Source organism: Hypanus sabinus, chromosome 9 (genome assembly GCF_030144855.1).
Source record: "Hypanus sabinus isolate sHypSab1 chromosome 9, sHypSab1.hap1, whole genome shotgun sequence".
NCBI lineage: Eukaryota > Metazoa > Chordata > Chondrichthyes > Myliobatiformes > Dasyatidae > Hypanus > Hypanus sabinus.
Window position 1 is genome coordinate 167,348,930 of NC_082714.1, and position 20,689 is coordinate 167,369,618.

Consider the following 20,689-nt stretch of genomic DNA (forward strand, 5'->3'; position numbering starts at 1 on the left):
TATGCACCGCGCCGCCGTCATCTTGAGAGGGTCGCCTGTACCGCGCAAAGCACTCTTAACGTTAGTCAGGGCGCGTATGGCGCATTTGTTGAGGAAAAAGAACATTTTACATATATTGATTGATTTATATAAATAAGACAGTCTGTGAAATAAAGATAAACTACAAATTAAATTCATCTATCAACAATTAGCAGATGATGCTAGGGGCGCTTGCTACACAGCGCCACCTGCCGCTGGTCGGGTGACGGGACGTCAGTGTCCATTTGGCCCATCGATTGATGGTGGTTAACCCGTTTCCCCAACCTCGGACGGTCGCGCCCGCTCACGGGGAGGACGGGGAGGACGGGGAGGGACGGTAGGGGACTTGAGAAGGAGAGGGAAGGGATTTGAAATGAGGAGGGGACGGGTTTGTGATAGAGTGAGGAGTGCGGTTTAAGATGGGGTGATGAGGGGCGGGGATGGGTTTGAGATAAGGAACGAGGCATTTAAGTTGAGCGGAGGGAAGGGGTTTGAGAATGGGGAGGGGACAGGGGTTTGTGATAGAGTGAGGGGTGGGGTTTAAGATGGGGTGATGAGGGGTTTGAAATGAGGGGCGGGGATGGGTTTGAGATAAGGAAGGAGGCATTTGAATTGAGTGGAGGGGTTTGAGATGGGGTGAGCGGGAAGGAGTTTGAGATGGGGTAGGGAGGGACAAGGACAAAGCAATGGGACAGCGCGTGGACTGGCGAATCTGCACTGTCAGCCATTTTTATTTCAACATTGATTCTAATTCAGAATTGAAAATAGATTTATTATTAAAATATTTACTGAGTATACAACTCTGAGATTCATCTGTGAATCTGAGAAAGGGAATCAGATTCATCTGAGAAAGGGTAAGTAATGTAGTAGGATCCTCTTTTGAGTCAGTATGGGTGGAAGTCAGGAACAGGAAGGGAGCAGTTACTCTACTGGGGGTATTCTATAGGCCCCCGATAGCAGCAGAGATACTGAGGAGTAGATTGGGAGGCAGATTTTGGAAAGGTGTAAAAATAACAGGGTTGTTATCATGGGTGACTTTAACTTCCCTAATATTGATTGGCACTTGATTAGTTCCAAGGGTTTAGATGGGGCAGAGTTTGTTAAGTGTGTCCAGGACAAATTCCTGTCACAGTATGTTGACAGGCCGACTAGGGGGAATGCCATACTAGATCTAATATTAGGTAACGAACCAGGTCAGGTCACAGATCTGTCACTGGGTGAGAGTAATCACCGCTCCCTGACCTTTAGCATTATCATGGAAAGGGATAGAATCAGAGAGGACAGGAAAATTTTTAGTAGGGGAAGGACAAATTATGAGGACATAAGGCTTGCGGGTGTGAATTGGGATAATATTTTTGCAGGGAATGTACTATGGACATGTTGATGTTTAAGGATCTCTTGCAGGATGTCAGGGATAAATTTGTCCCGGTGAGGAAGATAAAGAATTGTAGGGGGAAGGAACCATGGGTGACAAGTGAAGTGGAAAATATAGTCAGGTGGAAGAAGGCAGCATACATGAGGTTTAGGAAGCAAGGATCAGATGGGTCTATTGAGGAATATAGGGTAGCAAGAAAGGATCTTAAGAAGGGGCTGAGAAGAGCAAGAAGGGGACATGAGAAGGCCTTGGCGAGTAGGGTAAAGAAAAACCCCAAGGCATTCTTTAATTATGTGAAGAACAAAAGGATAACAGGAGTGAAGGTAGGACCGATTAGAGATGAAGGTGGGTAGATATGCCTGGAGGCTGTGGAAGTGAGCGAGGTCCTCAATGAATACTTCTCTTCGGTATTCACCACTGAGAGGGAACTTGATGACGGTGAGAACAATATGAGTGAAGTTGATGTTCTGGAGCATGTTGATATTAAGGGAGAGGAGGTGTTGGAGTTGTTAAAATACATTAAGATGGATAAGTCCCCGGGGCCTGACGGAATATTCCCCAAGCTGCTCCATGAGGCAAGGGAAGAGATTGCTGAGCCTCTGGCTAGGATCTTTATGTCCTCGTTGTCCATGGGAATGGTACCGGAGGATTGGAGGGAGGCGAATGTTGTCTCCTTGTTCAAAAAAGTTAGTAGGGACAGTCCGGGTAATTATAGACCAGTGAGCCTTATGTCTGTGGTGGGTAAGCTGTTGGAAAAGATCCTTAGAAATAGGATCTATTGGCATTTAGAGAATCATGGTCTGTTCGGGGACAGTCAGCATGGCTTTGTGAAGGGCAGATCGTGCCTAACAAGCCTGATAGAGTTCTTTGAGGAGGTGACCAGGCATATAGATGAGGGTAGTGCAGTGGATGTGATCTACATGGACTTTAATAAGGCATTTGACAAGGTTCCACATGGTAGGCTTATTCAGAAAGTCAGAAGGCATGGGATTCAGGGAAGTTTGGCCAGGTGGATTCAGAATTGGCTTGCCTGCAGAAGGCAGAGGGTCATGGTGGAGGGAGTACATTCAGATTGGAGGGTTGTGACTAGTGATGTCCCACAAGGATCTGTGATGGGACCTCTACTTTTTGTGATTTTTATTAATGACCTGGATGTGGGGGTAGAAGGGTAGGATGGCAAGTTTGCAGATGACACAAAGGTTGGTGGTGTTGTAGATAGTGTAGAGGATTGTCAAAGATTGCAGAGAGACATTGATAGGATGCAGAAGTGGGCTGAGAAGTGGCAGATGGAGTTCAACCTGGAGAAGTGTGAGGTGGTACACTTTGGAAGGACAAACTCCAAGGCAGAGTACAAAGTAAATGGCTGGATACTTGGGACTGTGGAGGAGCAGAGGGATCTGTGGGTACATGTCCACAGATCCCTGAAAGTTGCCTCACAGGTAGATAGGGTAGTTAAGAAAGCTTATGGGGTGTTAGCTTTCATAAGTCGAGGGATGGAGTTTAAGGGATGTGATGCAGCTCTATAAAACTCTAGTTAGGCCACACTTGGAGTACTGTGTCCAGTTCTGGTCGACTCAGTATAGGAAGGATGTGGAAGCATTGGAAAGGGTACAGAGGAGATTTACCAGGATGCCGCCTGGTTTAGAGAGTATGGATTATGATCAGAAATTAAGGGAGCTAAGGCTTTACTCTTTGGAGAGAAGGAGGATGAGAGGAGACATGATAGAGGTGTACAAGATATTAAGAAGAATAGACAGAGTGGACAGCCAGCGCCTCCTTCCCAGGGCACCACTGCTCAATACAAGAGGACATGGTTTTAAGGTAAGGGGAGGGAAGTTCAAGGGGGATATTAGAGGAAGGTTTTTTAATCAGAGAGTGGTTGGTGCATGGAATGAACTGCCTGAGTCAGTGGTGGAGGCAGATACACTAGTGAAATTTAAGAGACTATTAGACAGGTATATGGAGGAATTTAAGGTGGGGGGTTATATGGGAGGCAGGGTTTGAGGGTTGGCACAACATTGTGGACCAAAGGGCCTGTAATGTGCTGTACTATTCTATGTTCTATGTTCTCACAGACAGCCATTAAAATATAGACCAGTGAAGAAACAGTTTAAAACCAACTTGCATTTTTGGGTGAGAAAGCACAAACTCTCCTTGCAGCATTTCCTCTCAGCTGTGCCCCTGGGTGTTAACTCTCTTCGACTCAGCTCCTCGGTGTGTGTTCGCAAAGGGGACCAGGCTGTGGCCCTTCCTACAGAGATTTAGCTTTGGTGCCAGGAACTTTCGGTTCACTCACTGCCTGATGCAGCCACCCCGGAGGTTATTAGGGTGAGGCCAATGTTGATTGTACTTTTGCCCCATTTTCAGAGGTCTCTCAAGACACATCAAACTTGCTCCATCTTGGACTGTCAGAAAAACTGGAAAATGTGGAAGTTGATTACTGTGGCTGAGGAGTGGGGAACAGCCAGACCTGTGCCAGGTATAGCAAACCCCGAGACTACATCACACTGGTGACAAAGCTGTTCCCAGTTCTTGAAGGAGCATGCTGTTTTACCAGAGAGCATGTTTTTGTTTGAGTTTCCCAGATGCCTGCAGCCAGTTTCTGTTCCCTACCTCAGGCCCTCAATCTTGGTGATATCATGTTATATGCTGTGCGTGACTGTTGAGTCTGTGTTTTGCACCTTAGCAGCAGAAGAACGCTGTTGGTTGTCTTCATGTGATTTGGTGAACAGTAACTAAACTCGAACTTTGCCCTCGGTGGTAACCAGAGGGTTGCCTCAGTGCCGAGTGTTTGGACAGGCTGTTGTTGCAGGAGATAAAGCATTGGCACTGATTTCCTTTTCCTCATTCTAATCTACTGCCACAGGAAGGAAGCAAGGCTGTTTTGAAATAAGTTTGCGGCTGTAAGACATCGCAGAACAAGGGACCTCACTCTGGTTCAGCGGAATTCTACACGTTCAGAGAATCGTGATATGGGGATGGAAAGCTGAGGTAGGTCGGCTGGGACCTGCCGGGACAGGCTGGCAGGTCTGAATTGCCTTGTCCTGCTCCCAATTCTTCAGTTCATGAGCTGCGCACACCCAGCAACGGGGAGAGTACTCCACCCTGGCGGGTGTGTGTGTGTGTGAGGGAGAGAGTGTGTGTGTGTAGGAGAGGGTGTGTGTGATTGTGTGAGAAAGTGTGTGTTCAAGAGAGAGCGTGTGAATTTGTTAGTGCGAGTGTGTGAGAGAGGGTGTGTGTTTGTGTGTGTGAGTGTGTGTGTGCGAGAGTGTGTCTGAGAGAGAGCATGTGTGTGTGGGAGAGGGTGTGTGTGATTGTGTGAGAAAGTGTGTGTTCAAGAGAGAGCGTGTGAATGTGTTAGTGAGAGGGTGTGTGTTTGTGTGTGTTAGTGTGGGTGAGAGTGAGAGAGTGTGTGCGTGCGAGAGTGTTTCTGAGAGAGAGCATGTGTGTGTGTGAAAGAGGGTGTCTGTGTTGGTTTGTGTGTGGGAGAGGGTGTGTGTGATTGAGAAAGTGTGTATTCAAGAGAGAGCGTGTGAATGTGTTAGTGCGAGTGTGTGAGAGAGGGGGTGTGTTTGTCTGTGTGTGTGTTAGTGTGGGTGAGAGAGACTGCATATGTGTGTCAAGACTTTTAGCTCTTCAAGGCTTCAGTCAGAGAGAGCAAAGAAAAGAAAAACTCTAGTTTTTTCATTACCTTCTTTATATCTGCTCAGTTAGGACAGTAGAGATGATGGGCAGGAGAGTGAAATGCTTCTCCTTTGGGATGTGGAAAGGCAGGGTAACCTCCAGGGTCCCTGACGACTACAACTGTGAGAAGTGCATCCAGCTGAAGCTTCTAACAAACCGCGTTAAGGAGTTGGAGGTGAAATAGGATAAACTCTGGACCATTCGGGAGGCTGAGGGGGTGATAGATCGGACATGTAGAGAGGTAGTTGCACACAAAGTGCAGGACACAGGAAATTGGGTGACAGTCAGCAAGGGGAAATGGGTTAAAGAGCCAGTGCAGAGTACTCCTGTGGGCATCTCCTCAACAACAGGGATATCACTTCGGATACTGTTGGGTGGCAAGTATCACAGTGGTGGGGTCTCTGGCACTGTGTCTGCCTCTCTGACAGAAGGGGAGTGGGGGAGAAGAGTCACTCAGTGGTGAGAGGGGATTCGTTAGATAGGTGAACAGTTGTGGCCACTGGGAGATTCTGTGGGCGAGAATGAAATTCCCAGATGGTATGCTGCCTCTCAAGTGCCAGGGTTTGGGATTTCTCAGATTGAGTCCTCCGCATTCTTGAGTGGGAGGGTGAACAGCTAGGTGTCATGGTCCATTTGGGTACCACTGACATGGATAAGACAAGTGACGAGGTTCTGCATTGAGAGTTCATGGAGTTGGGTGCAAAGTTAAAGGACAGGATCTCAAGGTTGTTATCTCAGGATTGCCACCTGTGCCATGTGCTAGTGAAGCTAGAACTAGGAAGATTATACAGTTTAACACATGGCTAAGGAATTGGTGTAGAAGGGAGGGTGTAAGATTTTTGGATCATTGGGCTCTCTTTCAGGGGAGGTGGGACCAGTACTGAAGGCATAGTTTGCACCTGAACTGAAGAGGAACTAACGTCCTTGCAGGAAGGTTTGTTAATGCTGCACAGCAGGGTTTAAACTAGAGTTGCAGGGTGATGGGAACCAGAGTGCCAGAATATTTGGTGGAGAGGGATCTTGGTAAGACCTCAAAGGAATCGAAAGGTTGATCATGGTGCGACTGGTGTCCTGAGCTGCGTATATTACAATGCAAGTATCATTTTAGGAAAGGTGGATGAATAGTGCTGAAGATGAGGTAGCTGGTTTGCAAACAGAGTTGATGTGTAGTGAGGAGAAACTGTTGACAGGGCAAAATTACAGTCAACAGGCTGAGTTGCAACATAAAGGCAGACAACATTGAGAAGGACTGAAGATGTTGTATTTGAATGCATGCAGTATCTGGAACAAAGTAGATGAACTTGCAGCACAGTTCAGGTTGGCAGGTATGATGTTGTAGGCATCACGGAATCATGAATGACAGAAGGTTATAGCTGGGAACCTAATCCCCAAGGATGCACATTGTATTGAAAGGACGGGCAGGAAGGCAGAGGGAGCAGTGTTGCTCTGTTGGTAAAAAAAAATGGAATCAAATCATGAGGAGAAGGTGACATAGGGTCGGGAGGTATTGAATCATTGTGGGTAGAGCTAAGAAACTGCAAGGGCAAAAAGAACTTGATGGGAGTTGTATACAGACCCCCAAACAGTAGTGAGGATGTAGCCAACAAGTGACAGTGGGAGATAGAAAATGCGTACCAAAAGGGCAATGTTACTATTGTCATGGGCAACTTCAATAAGCAGATAGATTGGGGAAATCTGGTTGGTGCAGGATTCCAAGAGGGGGAATTTCCAGAGTGCCTACAGAATGGCTTTTTAGAGCAGCTCATGGTTGTGCCCATTAGAGGATCAGCTATTCTGGATTGGGTGTTGGGAAATGAATTGATTAGAGATTTTAGAGTAAAAGAACCTTCAGGGAAAGTGATCATAATATGATCAAATTCACCCTGAAATTTGAGGAGAGGCTAAAGTCAGGTGTGTCAGTATTACAGTGGAATAAAGGGAATTACAGAGACATGAGAGAGGAGCTGGCCAGAATTGATTGGAAAAGAACACTGGCAGAGATGACGGGAAACAGCAATAGCTGGAATTTCTGGAGGCGATTCGGAAGGCACAGGATATATACCTCCCAAAAGGGAGGTAGTATCCTAATGGAAAAATGACACAACCATGGCTAACTAGAGAAATCAAAGCCAACTTAAAAGCCAGAGAGAGGGCATATAATAGAGCAAAAAATACGAGGAAGTTAGAGGATTGGGAAGCTTTTAAAAACCAACAGGCAATTAAAAAGTCATTAAGATAAAGATGGAATACAAAAATAAGCTTGCCAATAATATCAAAGAGGATACCAGAAGTCTTTTCAGATCCATAAAGTATAAAAGAGAGGAGAGAGTGGATATCAGACCAGTGGAAAATGATGTTGGAGAGGTAGTAATGGGGGACAAGGAAATGGCAGACTAACTGAATAAATATTTTGCATCAGTCTTTATGGTGGAAGTTCCAGGTGTCAGGGGTCATGAAGTGTCTGTAGTTACCATAAGTAGAGAGAAGGTTCTTGTGAGACTGAAAGGTCTGAAGGTAGATAAGTCACCTGGACCAGATGATGTACACCCCAGAGTTCTGAAAGAGGTGGCCAAAGAGATTGTGGAGGCATTAGTAATGATCATTCAAGAATCACTAGATCTTAGAATGGTTCCAGAAGAATGGAAAATTGCAAATGTCACTTCACTCTTCAAGAAGGGAGAGAGGCAGAAGAAAGGAAACTATAGGCCAGTTAGTCTGACCTCAGTGGTTGGGAAGATGTTGCAGTCGATTATTAAGGATGAGGTCTCAGGATATTTATCTAGGAAAAGAGTGCATTCGATGTTTCAGGCCAAAACCCTTCAGCAGGATTCGTCGACTGTACTCTATTCCTAGATGCTGCCTGGCCTGCTGAGTTCCTCCAGCATTTTGTGTGTGTTGTTCAGATTTCTAGCATCTGCAGATTTTCTCGTTTGTGGATAGACAAAGGAGAATCAGTTGATGTTGTGTACTTGCATTTTCTGAAGGCCTTTGGCAAGGTGCCAGATATGAGGCTGCTTAACAAGCGTTTACGAGCCCATGGTATTACTGGAAAAATTCTAGTATAGATAAAGCAGTGGCTGATTGGCAGTATGTAATGAGTGGGAATAAAGGGAGCCTTTTCTGACTGGCTACTGGTGACTAGTGGTGTTCCACAAGGGTCTGTGTTGGGCCTGATTCTTTTTACATTATATATCAGTGATTTGGATGATGGGATTAATGGCTTTGTAGCAAGGTTTGGATATGATATGAAGATAGGTGGAAGGGCAGCTGGTTTTGAGGAAGTAGAGAGGCTACAGAAAGATTTTGACAGATTAGGAGAGTGGACAAAGAAATGGTAGATGGAATATAGTGTTGACATGTGTATGGTCGGGCACTTCAGCAGAATAATTTAGGGGTTGACTATTTTCTAAATGGAGAGTAAATATGAAAATCGGAGGTGCAAAGGGACTTGGGAGTCCTTGTGCAGGATTCCCTGAAGGTTAATTTGCAGGGTGACTCTGTGGTGAGGAAGACAAATGCAAAATTAGCATTCATTTCAAGAGGGTAGAATATAAAAGGAAGCAAGAAGGCTGCGAGTGAACGGCTGATTTTTTGGAGCGAACAGAGTTTTTTTATTATGCAGGTTAAAGAGAGGTGAGACGGCGCAGGCGGGTAATGTCAGTCAGTAGAGTGCAAAAAGTTTAAAAAGAAAGCAGCCATATTCCACGGGCAGTGTCGGAGCGGGCAACAGAGTGATAGGGCTTCGGCTCAATGGGCTTAGGCGGTAACGGGATGAGGCGAGGTAGGAAGTACGTGTGTGAGGCCAGTTTTCTGTGCTCAGTGTCAGATGTGGGGGTTCCTAGAGTCTCCCAGGCTCCTGGACGGCCATATCTGTACCAGGTGTGTTGAGCTGCAGCTCCTGAGGGACCAAGTTAGAGAACTGGAGATGCAGCTCGATGACCTTCGCCTAGTCAGGGAGAGCAAGGAGGTGACAGAGAAAAGTTACAGGCAGGTGGTCACACCGGGGCCACGGGAGACAGACAAGTGGATCACAGTCAGGAGAGGGAAGGGGAAGAGTCAGCTACTAGAGAATACCCCTGTGGCTGTACCCCTTGACAATAAGTACTCCTATTTGAGTACTGTTGGGGGGGGGGGAAACGGCCTACCTGGGGGAAGCAACAGTGGCCATTCCTCCAGCACAGAGTCTGGCCCTGTGGCTCAGAAGGGTAGGGAAAGGAAGAGAAAGGCAGTAGTGATAGGAGACTCTACAGTTAGGGGGTCAGATAGGTGATTCTGTGGATGCAGGAAAGAAACTCAGATGGTAGTTTGCCTCCCAGGTGTCAGGATCCGGGATGTTTTGGATCACACCTGAGATATCATGCTGTGGGAGGGAGAACAGCCAGAGGTCGTGGTACACATTGGTACCAATGACATAGGTAGGAAAAGGAAAGAGGTCCTGAAAACAGACTACAGGGAGTTAGGAAGGAGGTTGAGAAGCAGGACCTCAAAGATAGTAATCTCAGGATTACTGCCTAAGCCATGTGACAGTGAGAATAGGAATAGAATGAGGTGGAGGATAAACGCGTGGCTGAGGGATTGGAGTAAGGGGCAGGGTTTCAGATTTCTGGATCTTTGGGACCTCTTTTGGGGCAGGTGTGACCTGTACAAAAAGGACGGGTTGCACTTGAATCCCAGGGGGACCAATATCCTGGTGGGGAGGTTTGCTAAGTCTACTGAAGAGAGTTTAAATGAGAATTGTTGGGGGGTGGGAACCAAACTGAAGAGACTGGGGAAGAGGAGTTTAGCTTACAAATAGAGAAAGCTTATAGACAGTGCGAGAGGGAGGATAGGCATGTGATAGAGAAGGGATGTGCTCAGACCGAAGGCTTAAAATGTGTCTATTTTAACGCAAGGAGTATTGTGAACAAAGCGGATGAGCCTAGAGCGTGGATCAGTACTTGGAGATATGATGTGGTGACCATTACAGAGACTTGGATGCAGGGACAGGAATGGTTACCTCAAGTGCCGGGTTTTAGATGTTTCAGAAAGGACAGGGAGGGAAGCAAAAGAGGTGGGGGCATGGCACTGTTGATCAGAGATAATGTAATAAGAACATAACATAAGAACATAAGAGATAGGAGCAGGAATAGGCCAATCGGCCCCTCAAGCCTGCTCCGCCATTCAACACGATCATGGCTGATTCAATCTTAACTCTAGTTTTCACTGAATCCCACAAGGCAACAGTGCCAACCAACAGGGCACCATGCTGCCCATTTTATTTTATTATTCATCCCGCCCAAACCCATGTGATCACCCGGGGGAAAAAAAAACGATTTGCCAATTGAGGAGAAAAAATCTGGAAAATTCCTCTTCGATCCATCCAGGCTATCGAAAACTGGTCCAGGAGATCACATGGCTGATCTAAACCTAGCCTCATGTCCACTTACCTGCTCGCTCACCGTATCCCCTAATGCCATTTTTATCCAGGAAAATGTCTATCTCCGTTTTGAATTTATTGAGTGTAGCAGCTTCCACAGCTCTCTGGGGCAGTAAATTCCACAGCCCCACTACCTTCTGAGTGAAGAAATTTCTCCTCATCTCAGTCCTGGAACGGCATCCCCTTATTTTAAGATTATGCCCCCTAGTCCTAGCTTCACCCATCATTGAGAACATTCTCCCCGCATCCACCCGACCAAGCCCCTTCACAATCTTATATGTTTCAATAAGATCGCCTCTCATTCTTCGGAACTCCAATGAGTAGAGTCCCAATCTACTCAACCTCTCATCATTCATCAACCCACCCATCCCCGGAGTTAACCTAGTGAACCTTCTCTGCACTGCCTCGAGAGCCAGTATGTCCTTTCTTAAATATGGACACCAGAACTGCACGCAGTACTCCAGGTGTGGTCTCACCAATACCCGGTACAACTGCATTAAGACCTCCCTGTTCTTATACTCCATCCCCCTAGCAATAAAAGCCAGCATTCCATTGGCCTTCTTGACCACCTGCTGCACTTGCATACTAACTTTTTGTGTTTCCTGCACCAGGACCCCCAGATCCCTTTGCACTGAAGTACTTTCCAGTTTCTCTCCATTTAGATAACTTGCTCTATTATTTTTCCTGCCAAAGTGCAAGACCTCACACTTGTCAGTATTATATTTCATCTGCTAAATGTCTGCCCAATCACTCAGCCTATCTATGTCCCCCTGCAGGGTTTCAATGTCCTCCGCACTCATTACACTCCCTCCCATCTTTGTGTCATCAGCAAACTTCGATACGTTGCACTTAGTCCATTTTTCCAAATCATTAATATAGATTGTAAAGAGTTGGGGTCCCAACACCGACCCCTGTGGAACACCACTGGCTGCAGAAAATATTAATGCCATGGAGGGATTGTCTGTGGATTCTCTGTGGCTGGAGGTTAGGAACAGGAAGGAGTCAATAACTTTACTAGGTGTTTTTTTTTATAGGCCGCCCAATAGTAACAGGGATATCGAGGAGCAGGTAGGGAAACTGATACTGGAAAGGTGTAATAATAACAGTTGTCATGATGGGAGACTTTAATTTCCCAGGTATTGATTGGCATCTCCCTAGAATGAGGGGTTTAGATGGGATGCGAGGCTGTACTTGATTTGGTGTTGGGAAATGGTCAGGTGTCAGATCTCTCAGAAGGAGAGCATTTTGGAGATAGTGATCATAATTCTATCTCCTTTACATTAGCATTGGAGAGAGATAGGAACAGACAAGTTAGAAAAGCGTTTAATTGGAGTAAGGGGAATTATGAGGCAGGAAATTGGAGGCTTATATTGGAAATAGATGTTCTCAGGGAAAAGTACGAAAGAAATATGGCAAATATTCAGCGGATATTTGAGTAGAGCTCTGTATAGGTACGTTCCAATGAGACAGGGAAGTTATGGTAGAGTACAAGAACCATGGTGTACAAAGGCTGTAATAAATCTAGTCAAGAAGAAAAGAAAAGCTTACAAAAGGTTCAGAGAGCTAGGTAATGTTAGAGATCTAGAAGATTATAAGGCTATTAGGAAGGAGTTGAAGAAGGAAATTAGGAGAGCCAGAAGGGGCCATGAGAAGGCCTTGTCGGGCAGAATTAAGGAAAACCCCAAGGCATTCTACAAGTATGTGAAGAGCAAGAGGATATGACGTGAAAGAATAGGATCTATCAAGTGTGACAGTGGGAAACTGTGTATGGAACTGGAGGAAATAGCAGAGGTACTTAATGAATACTTCAGTATTCACTATGGAAAAGGATCTTAGTGATTGTAGTGATGACTTGCAGCAGACTGAAAAACTTGAGCATGTAGATATTAAGAAAAAGGATGTGCTGGAGCTTTTGGAAAGCATCAAGTTAGATAAGTCGCTGGGACCGGACAAAATGTACCCCAGGCTACTGTGGGAGGCGAGGGAGGAGATTGCTGAGCCTCTGGCGATGATTGCTTTGTGAATCCAGAACTGGCTTGCCCAAGAAGGCAAAGAGTGGTTGTAGACAGGTCATATTCTGCATTGAGGTCAGTCACCAGTGGTGTGTCTCAGGGATCTGTTCTGGGACCCTTACTCTTCGTGATTTTTATAAATGACCTGGTTGAGGAAGTGGAGGGATGGGTTAGTAAGTTTGCTGATTGAAGGTTGGAGATGTTGTGGATAGTGTGGAGGGCTGTCAGAGGTTATAGCGGGACATTAATAGGATGCAAAACTGAGCTGAGAAGTGGCAGATCGAGTTCAACCCAGATAAGTGTGAAGTGTTTCATTTTGGTAAGTCGAATATAATGGCAGAATATAGTATTAATGGTAAGACTCTTGGCAGTGTGGAGGATCAGAGGGATCTTGGGATCCGAGTCCAAAGGACACTCAAAGCAGCTGTGCAGGTTCACTTGATCAGTTTCAGTTTATTGTCATTTAGAAACCACAAATGCAATGCAGATACAAAATGAGACAACGTTCCTCCAGAATGATATCACAAAAGCACATGACAAAACAGACTACACCAGAAAATCCACATAACGTTTGGCAATCCCTAATCCAGAGTCTGGAGAGGCTGCTGCGTATTAATATTGTGCTACCATCTTAGCACATTTCCTGGAAAGGAGCTCCAATCCCACCAGACAAAACAAGACCAAAAACTAAAGCTACAAGACCTGCACAAAACCACATCGTTACAACAGTGCAAGCAATAGCATAATTGATAAAAACAGAACATGGGCACAGTAAAAATAGTCCAAAGATGTTAAAAGACTGTAAGTTTGAAAGAAACCACCACACAGTTTCCACAAGTCCTCAGGGTCCCGATAGACTCGTCATCCCACGCAGGTGGCAGAAGGGAGTACCCCCGCTGTGGACTTCCATGGCACCGCTGGACTCAGCCTTGCAGACACAGCACACAGTGAAAGCTCCGTTGACTCAGTGGTTAAGAAGGTGTATGGTGTATTGGCCTTCATCAATCATGGAATTGAATTTAGGAGCCAAGAGGTGATGTTGCAGCTATATATGACCCTGGTCAGACCCCACTTGGAGTACTGTGCTCAGTTCTGGTCACCTCACTATAGGAAGGATATGGAAACCATAGAAAGGGTGCAGAGGAGATTTACAAAGATGTTGCCTGGATTGGAGAGCATGCCTTATGAGAATAGGTTGAGTGAACTCGGCCTTTTCTCCTTGGAACGACGGAGGATGAGAAGTGACCTGATAGAGGTGTACAAGATGATGAGAGGCATTGATTGTGTGGATAGTCAGAGGCTTTTTCCCAGGGCTGAAATGGTTGCCACAAGGGGACACAGGTTTAAGGTGCTGGGGAGTAGGTACAGAGGAGATGTCAGGGGTAAGTTTTTTACTCAGAGAATGGTGAGTGCATGGAATGGGCTGCTGGCAACGATGGTGGAGGCAGATATGATAGGGTCTTTTAAGAGGCTTTTAGACAGGTACATGGAGCTTAATAAAATAGAGGGCTATAGATTAGCCTAGTAATTTCTAAGGTAGGGATTGGACAGGCTAGATACAGAAAGGTTGTTCCCGATGTTGGGGAAGTCCAGAACGAGGGGTCACAGTTTAAGGATAAAGGGGAAGCATTTTAGGACCGAGATGAGGAAAAACTTCTTCACACAGAGAGTGGTGAATCTGTGGAATTCTCTGCCACAGGAAACAGTTGAGGCCAGTTCATTGGCTATATTTAAGATGGAGTAAGATATGACCCTTGCGGCTAAAGGGATCAGGGGGTATGGAGAGAAAGCAGGTACAGGGTTCTGAGTTGGATGATCAGCCATGATCATACTGAATGGCGGTGCAGGCTCGAAGGGCCGAAGGGCCTACTCCTGCACCTATTTTCTAAGTTTCTATGTTCGGCACAACTTTGTGGGCTGAAGAGCCTGTATTGTGCTGTAGGTTTTCTATGTTTCTAAAAGCCAGGATTTATAAAGCACTGGTGAGTACAGGGCTACGGTGGGAAACTTTGTCACATGGTGCGAGCAGAATCATCTGCAGCTTAATGTGAAAAAGACTAAGGAGCTGGTGGTGGACCTGAAGAGGGCTAAGGCACCGGTGACCTGTTTCCATCCAAGGGGTCAGTGTGGACATAGTGGAGGATTACAAATACCTGGGGATATGAATGGACAATAAACTGGACTGGTCAAAGAACACTGAGGCTGTCTACAAGAAGGGTCAGAGCCGTCTATACTTCCTGAGGAGACTGAGGTCCTTTAACATCTGCCGGACGATGCCGAGTATGTTCTACGAGTCTGTGGTGGCCAGTGCTATCATATTTGCTGTTGTGTGCTGGGGCAGCAGGCCGAGGGTAGCAGACACCAACAGAATCAACAAACTCGTTCATAAGGCCAGTGATGTTGTGGGGGTGGAACTGGACTCTCTGATGGTGGTGTCTGAAAAGAAGATGCTGTCCAAGTTGCATGCCATCTTGGACAATGTCTCCCATCCACTCCATAATGTACTGGTTAGGCCCAGGAGTACATTCAGCCAGAGACTCATTCCACCGAGATGTAACACTGAGCATCATAGGAAGTCATTCCTACCTGTGGCCATCAAACTTTACAACTCCTCCCTCGGAGTGTCAGACAGCCTGAGCCAATAGGCTGGTCCTGGACCTATTTTTCCACGGCATGATTAACTTATTATTATTTAATTATTTATGGTTTTGTATTGCTATATTTCTTCACTACTCTTGGTTGGTGCGGCTGTAACAAAACCCAATTTCCCTCGGGATCAATAAAGTATGTCTGTCTGTCTGTGAGACCTCGCTTGGAGTATTGTGAAAAGATTTGGGCCCCTAATCTTAGAAAGGATGTGCTGAAACTGGAGAGGGTTCAAAGGAGGTTCATGAAAAGTATTCCAGGATTGAATGGCTTGTCGTATTAAGACTGTTTGATGGCTCTGGGTCTGCATTTGCTGGAATTCACAAGAATGAGGGGTGACCTCATTGAAACCTATCGAATGGTGAAAGACCTGATAGAGTGAATGTGGAGAGGATGTTTCCTATGGTGGGAGAGTCTCAGACCAGAGGACACTGCCTCAGAATAGAGGGGCGACCTTTTAGAACAGAGATGAGGAGAAATTTCTTTAGCCAGAGAGGGGTGAATCTGTGGAATTTGTTGCTACGGGCCGCTCTGTGGAGGCCAGGCCTTTACGGATATTTAAGGCAGAGGTTGATGGATTCTTGATTGGGCAGGGCATGAAGGGATGGGGGGGAGGGGGGAGAGAAAACTGGAGATTGGGGCTGAGAGGAAAATTTGATCAGCCTTGATGAAATGCTGATGCAGACTCGATGGGCTAAATGGCCTAATTCTGCTCCTTTATCTGATGGTCTTAATGCAAACGACACATTTCCTGTATGTACATGTGATAAATAAATCTGAATCTGCATCTGGCACTCTGCGGAATGAACGCTCTGGTCATGATAGCATGGTGGTTAGCACGAACTCTATTACAGCTTGGAGTTTGGAGTTCAGATCCTGTGCTGTCTCTAAGGAGTTTGTACGTTCTCCGTGAATGACATGCATTTCCTCCTGGTGCTCCGCTTTCCTTGCACAGACATACTTGTTAACTGGTCATTGTAAATTGGCCTGTGTTTAGGCCGGCGGGGGAAGGGTGGTTAAGTCAGGGGTTGCTGGATGGTGTGGCTCATTGGGCCAGAAGGGCTTGTTTTGCACTGTATTTCTAAACAAATAAACAGGTAGTTTGATGTTTCTGATGGGTGTGCAGTTGTTTATAACTCTGCTCTTCACTCTAGGACTACTGAACGATAAAGAAGGTGACTAGAGGACCCCGGTAGCAGTGACCTGGCATGTCCCAGGGCCACAGCCTGATGGAGATGAGATTCCCGGTCACTTTCCTCCACTCCAGGATGAGTCTTCCCAAGCGGGCAGGAATTCTGTTCCTCCTCTGCTTGTTCACCGTCTTCTGGTGCCACAGGAAGGAAGCATGGTTGTGCCGAAAGAATTCTTGCGGTTGTGAAACTTGCATCGCGGAACAGCGAGCCTCATTCTGGTTCGACAAGAGGTTTAATTCATCTATTCAGCCATTACTGACCAGTGATAACCAGGACATCCCCCAGGATATTCTCCTGTGGTGGTTGGTGAGTCAAACTAGCAGATTTCAGGAAAAATGAAAATCAAGTAAGGTACAGACATTGGAAGCCTGAACTGAGACCACTGAAAGCTGATTACATTTGTAAGGGCAGGCAGAACTGGTAGGACATTGAACATTGCAGCACATGTGCTCACCTTTTAACCTACTCTTCCCTTCCACACTGCCCTCCATGTGACTATCTAAGTTTCTGAATGCCCTTAATGTCTCCGTATCTACCACCAGCTCTGGCAGGGCATTTCACGCACCCATCACTCTCTCTGTAAAGAACTTACCTCTGACATCCCACAGTACTGTGCAAAAGTTTTGGGCAAATATTTAAAAAGTCTGTAAAGTGAAGATACTTCGAAAAATAACAAAATGAAAAGTTTATAAGTACTAAAAAAGTTATTATGAAGAGCAGCAAGCAGTAAAAACTAAATCAGATCAATCTTTGGTGATGACCACCTTCTGCCTTTAAAACTTCATCAATTCTTGTATCTACACTGTCATGCAGTTTTATCAGAAAATTAGCTGGCCAGTCATTTCAATCAGCTGAAGTGTTGCCACGGTTCTTTTCCAGACTTGGCTGTCTCACTTGCTTCTGTCTCTCCACGTAATCCCAGACAGCCTCGATCAGGACCCTGTGGAGGGAAAAATCCTTCTTCTTCTTTTTGCTGAAGACAATTCATTGTGACCCTGGCCATACATCTGGGCTCATGGTCCTTCTGCAGGATGGAATTGGGACCAATCCGATGCCTCTCTGTGTGACGGATGAGAATCCATTTGTACCGCTCAGCATTGAGAATTCCATTAATTCTGTCCAGATCATTGCGGAAATGCAACCTCAAAGCCGCAGAGAACCACCTCTATGCTTCACTCTTGGCTGCAGATACTCATCCATGAAAGGAAATCTAAAATTTGCTCAAACTGCCTCCTCTTTGAGCCAAAAATGTCGTATTTTGACTCATCAGTCCAGATCACTTGTTGCCGTGGTTCAGCACTCTCAATCCTTGTGTTTTTGTGCGCAGGTAAATCTCTTGGTTTTGTTTCCATTTCAGAGGAATGAATTTGTTGGCAGCAACTCTTCCATGAAGACTGCCTCTGACAAGGCTTCTCCAGATGGTACAGGGGTGTCCTTGGGTTCCAGTGGTTTCTGAGAGTTCAGGGCTGACAGCAGTGCGGGACTTTTTCTGACTTAGAAGGGAAGTCAGCTTAATGGATCTCATCTGCCACACTCAGTTGGTGGGTGATCGCTGCGTTTCTGGTCCTCACCCTTCCCCGTTTCATTGTGCTTCTTCGGAAGAGCTTGGACAGCACATCTTGTAACTCCTGTCTGCCACTACATTTCTGCTTGGGAGAGACCTTGCTGATGCAGGATTGAGGATTTCATTAATTCTGACCAGATCACCAATTCCATCACCAGCCTCAAACCTGCTTGTGTCTTCTTGCTCTGCTTACTCTTGCAGTAGTGTAGGAATGATGATTTGAAGGTTAAACTGTCATATCTGCCACACCCATCTCATTTTAATTTGGTTGTCCTTCACCTAATTTGATTCCTTCTACAGCTGTTTCTTTCAATTACCAGTAATCTGTTTAGTTCATTCAACTCATGTCATTGATCATTAGCACCTGCTTGTTATCTTTGTTTAATCCTGCACTGAGCTGTATACCGACATAGTAATCAAGGCTTTATTTGAAAAGTGGTCGATAATAAGTTACTTTCTTTAACAAAATACAAAAAAATTCTCCGTAACATTTAATTTTTTTTTTTGGAAAGTGAAGGTTTGGAAATCTAAAATTTGCCCTTTTCTACTGACACGTTAGTGCAGAAGGCAAAATATCCAACACCTTAAACGACATTTATATACAACAATCTAGAGTCTACAACTTTTGCACAGTACTTGCAAGTGCCTATATAAGAGTTTCATAAATGCCCTAATAAATAAATTCCCATCAATAATAAATATATTGTTTTGGATACTGTTGGTGGGGACGACCTACCAGGGAGAAGTTGCAGAAGTTGCATCTCTGACACCAAAACTGGAGCCTCAGCTCAAAAGGGAAGGAGGGAAAAGAGGAGAGCAGTAGTGGTAGGGGATTCGATAGTTAGGGGGACAGATAGGAGGTTCTGTGGAAGAGATCGAGAATCCCAGATGGTCTTTTGCCTCCCTGGTGCCAGGGTCCACAATATTTCGGATTGAGTTCTCAGTATTCTCAAGAGGGAGGGTGAGCAGCCAGATTTCGTGGTCCATGTAGGGACCAATGATGTGGGTAGGAAGAAGGAGGAGGTCCTGCAAAGAGAATTTAGGGAGTTAGGTGCAAAGTTGAAGGACAGGACCTCCAGGATTGCAATCTCAGGATTGCTACCTGTGGCACGTGCTAGTGAGGCCAGAAATAGGAAGATAATGCAGCTAAATACGTGGCTAAGGAGATGGTGGAGGCGGGAGGGTTTCATGTTTCTGGACAATTGGGCCTTGTTCCAGGGAAGATGAGACCTGTTCCGACGGGACGGATTGCATTTGAACTTGACGGTGACTAACATCCTTGTGGGAAGATTTGCTAGTGCTGCTCTGGGGGGGGGGGGTTTAATCTAGATTTGCAGGGGGAGGGGAACCAGAATGTTAGAGCAGACAGTGAAGTGGAGGAAGATAAAGAAGATAAAGGTCATGCAAGAACTGCCAGTATAGTGCATGGAGTAAAGCATAGAACATAGAATAGTACAGCACAGTACCGGCCCTTCGGCCCACAATGTTGTCCCGACCCTTAAACCCTGCTTCCCACATAAGCAGTGAAAGAAGTGCATGGAGTAAAGCCAGATCTAACATATAAAGAGGCTTTGAGGAAAGAGAAGCAGAATAAAGGGTGTAAAGTTAGTAAGGTAGAAGGGCTAAAATGTGTGTGTACTTCAATGCAAGAAGCATCAGGAACAAAGGTGATAAACTGAGAGCTTGGATGCCTACATGAAATTATGATGTAGTGGCCATTACAGAGACTTGGCTGGCACAAGGGCAGGAATGGATTCTCAATATTCCTGGATTTCAGTGCTTTAAAAGGGATAGAGAGGGAGGAAAAAGGGGAGGAGGGGTGGTATTACTGGTCAGGGATACTATTACAGCTGCAGAAAGGGTGGATAATGTAGCATTATCCTCTTTTGAGTCAGTATGGGTGGAGGTCAGGAACAGAAAGGGAGCAGTTACTCTATTGTGAGTATTCTGTAGGCCCCCTGGTAGCAGTAGAGATACTGAGGAGCAGATTGGGAGGCAGATTTTGGAAAACTGCAAAAATAACAGGGTTGTTATCATGGGTGACATTAACTTTCCTAATATTGATTGGCACCTGATTAGTTCCAATGGTTTAGATGGGGCAGAATTTGTTAAGTGTGTCCAGGATGGATTCCTGTCACAATATGTTGACAGGCCAACTAGGGGGAATGCCATACTAGATCTAGTATTAGGTAACGAACCAGGTCAGGTCACAGATCTGTCAGTGGGTGAGCATCTAGGGGACAGTGATCACCGCTCCCTGACCTTTAGCATTTTCATGGAAAAGGATCGAATCAGAGAGGACCAGAAAATTTTTAATTGGGGAAGGCAAATTATGAGGCTAAGGCCAGAACTTGCGGGTGTGAATTGGGATGATGTTTTTGCAGGGAAATGTACTATGGACATTGTGGTCGATGTTTAAAGATCTCTTGCAGGATGTTAGGGATAAATTTGTCCCAGTGAGGAAGATAAAGAATGGTAGGGTGAAGGAACCATGGGTAACAAGTGAGGTTGAAAATCTTGTCAGGTGGAAGAAGGCAGCATACATGAGGTTTAGGAAGCAAGGATCAGATGGGTCTATTGAGGAATACAGGGTAGCAAGAAAGGAGCTTAAGAAGTGGCTGAGGAGAGCAAGAAAGGGCATGAGAAGGCCTTGGTGAGTAGGGTAAAGGAAAACCCCCAAGGCATTCTTCAATTATGTGAAGAACAAAAGGATAACAGGAGTGAAGGTAGGACTGATTAGAGATAAAAGTGGGAAGATATGCCTGGAGGCTGTGGAAGTGA

The 20,689-nt window shown here is 45.7% G+C and overlaps 1 protein-coding gene across 4 annotated transcripts in view; it reads left to right on the forward strand.

Moving 5' to 3' along the window:
• Positions 1-731: 731 nt before the first annotated feature.
• LOC132400027 (CMP-N-acetylneuraminate-beta-galactosamide-alpha-2,3-sialyltransferase 2-like) overlaps positions 732-20,689 on the forward strand; it is a 36,515-nt gene continuing 16,557 nt past the window's right edge. Inside the window, exons 1-3 of one of the 4 annotated variants that reach the window (XM_059981093.1) lie at positions 732-1,831; positions 4,260-4,384; positions 16,306-16,650. In XM_059981093.1, the coding sequence (XP_059837076.1) occupies positions 16,360-16,650 (291 nt within the window). In that variant the 5' untranslated portion in view covers positions 732-1,831; positions 4,260-4,384; positions 16,306-16,359. Of the gene's footprint in view, positions 1,832-4,147; positions 4,385-16,305; positions 16,651-20,689 lie in introns of those variants that run through there. The other 3 variants (XM_059981094.1, XM_059981092.1, XM_059981096.1) reach the window with 3 other exon arrangements.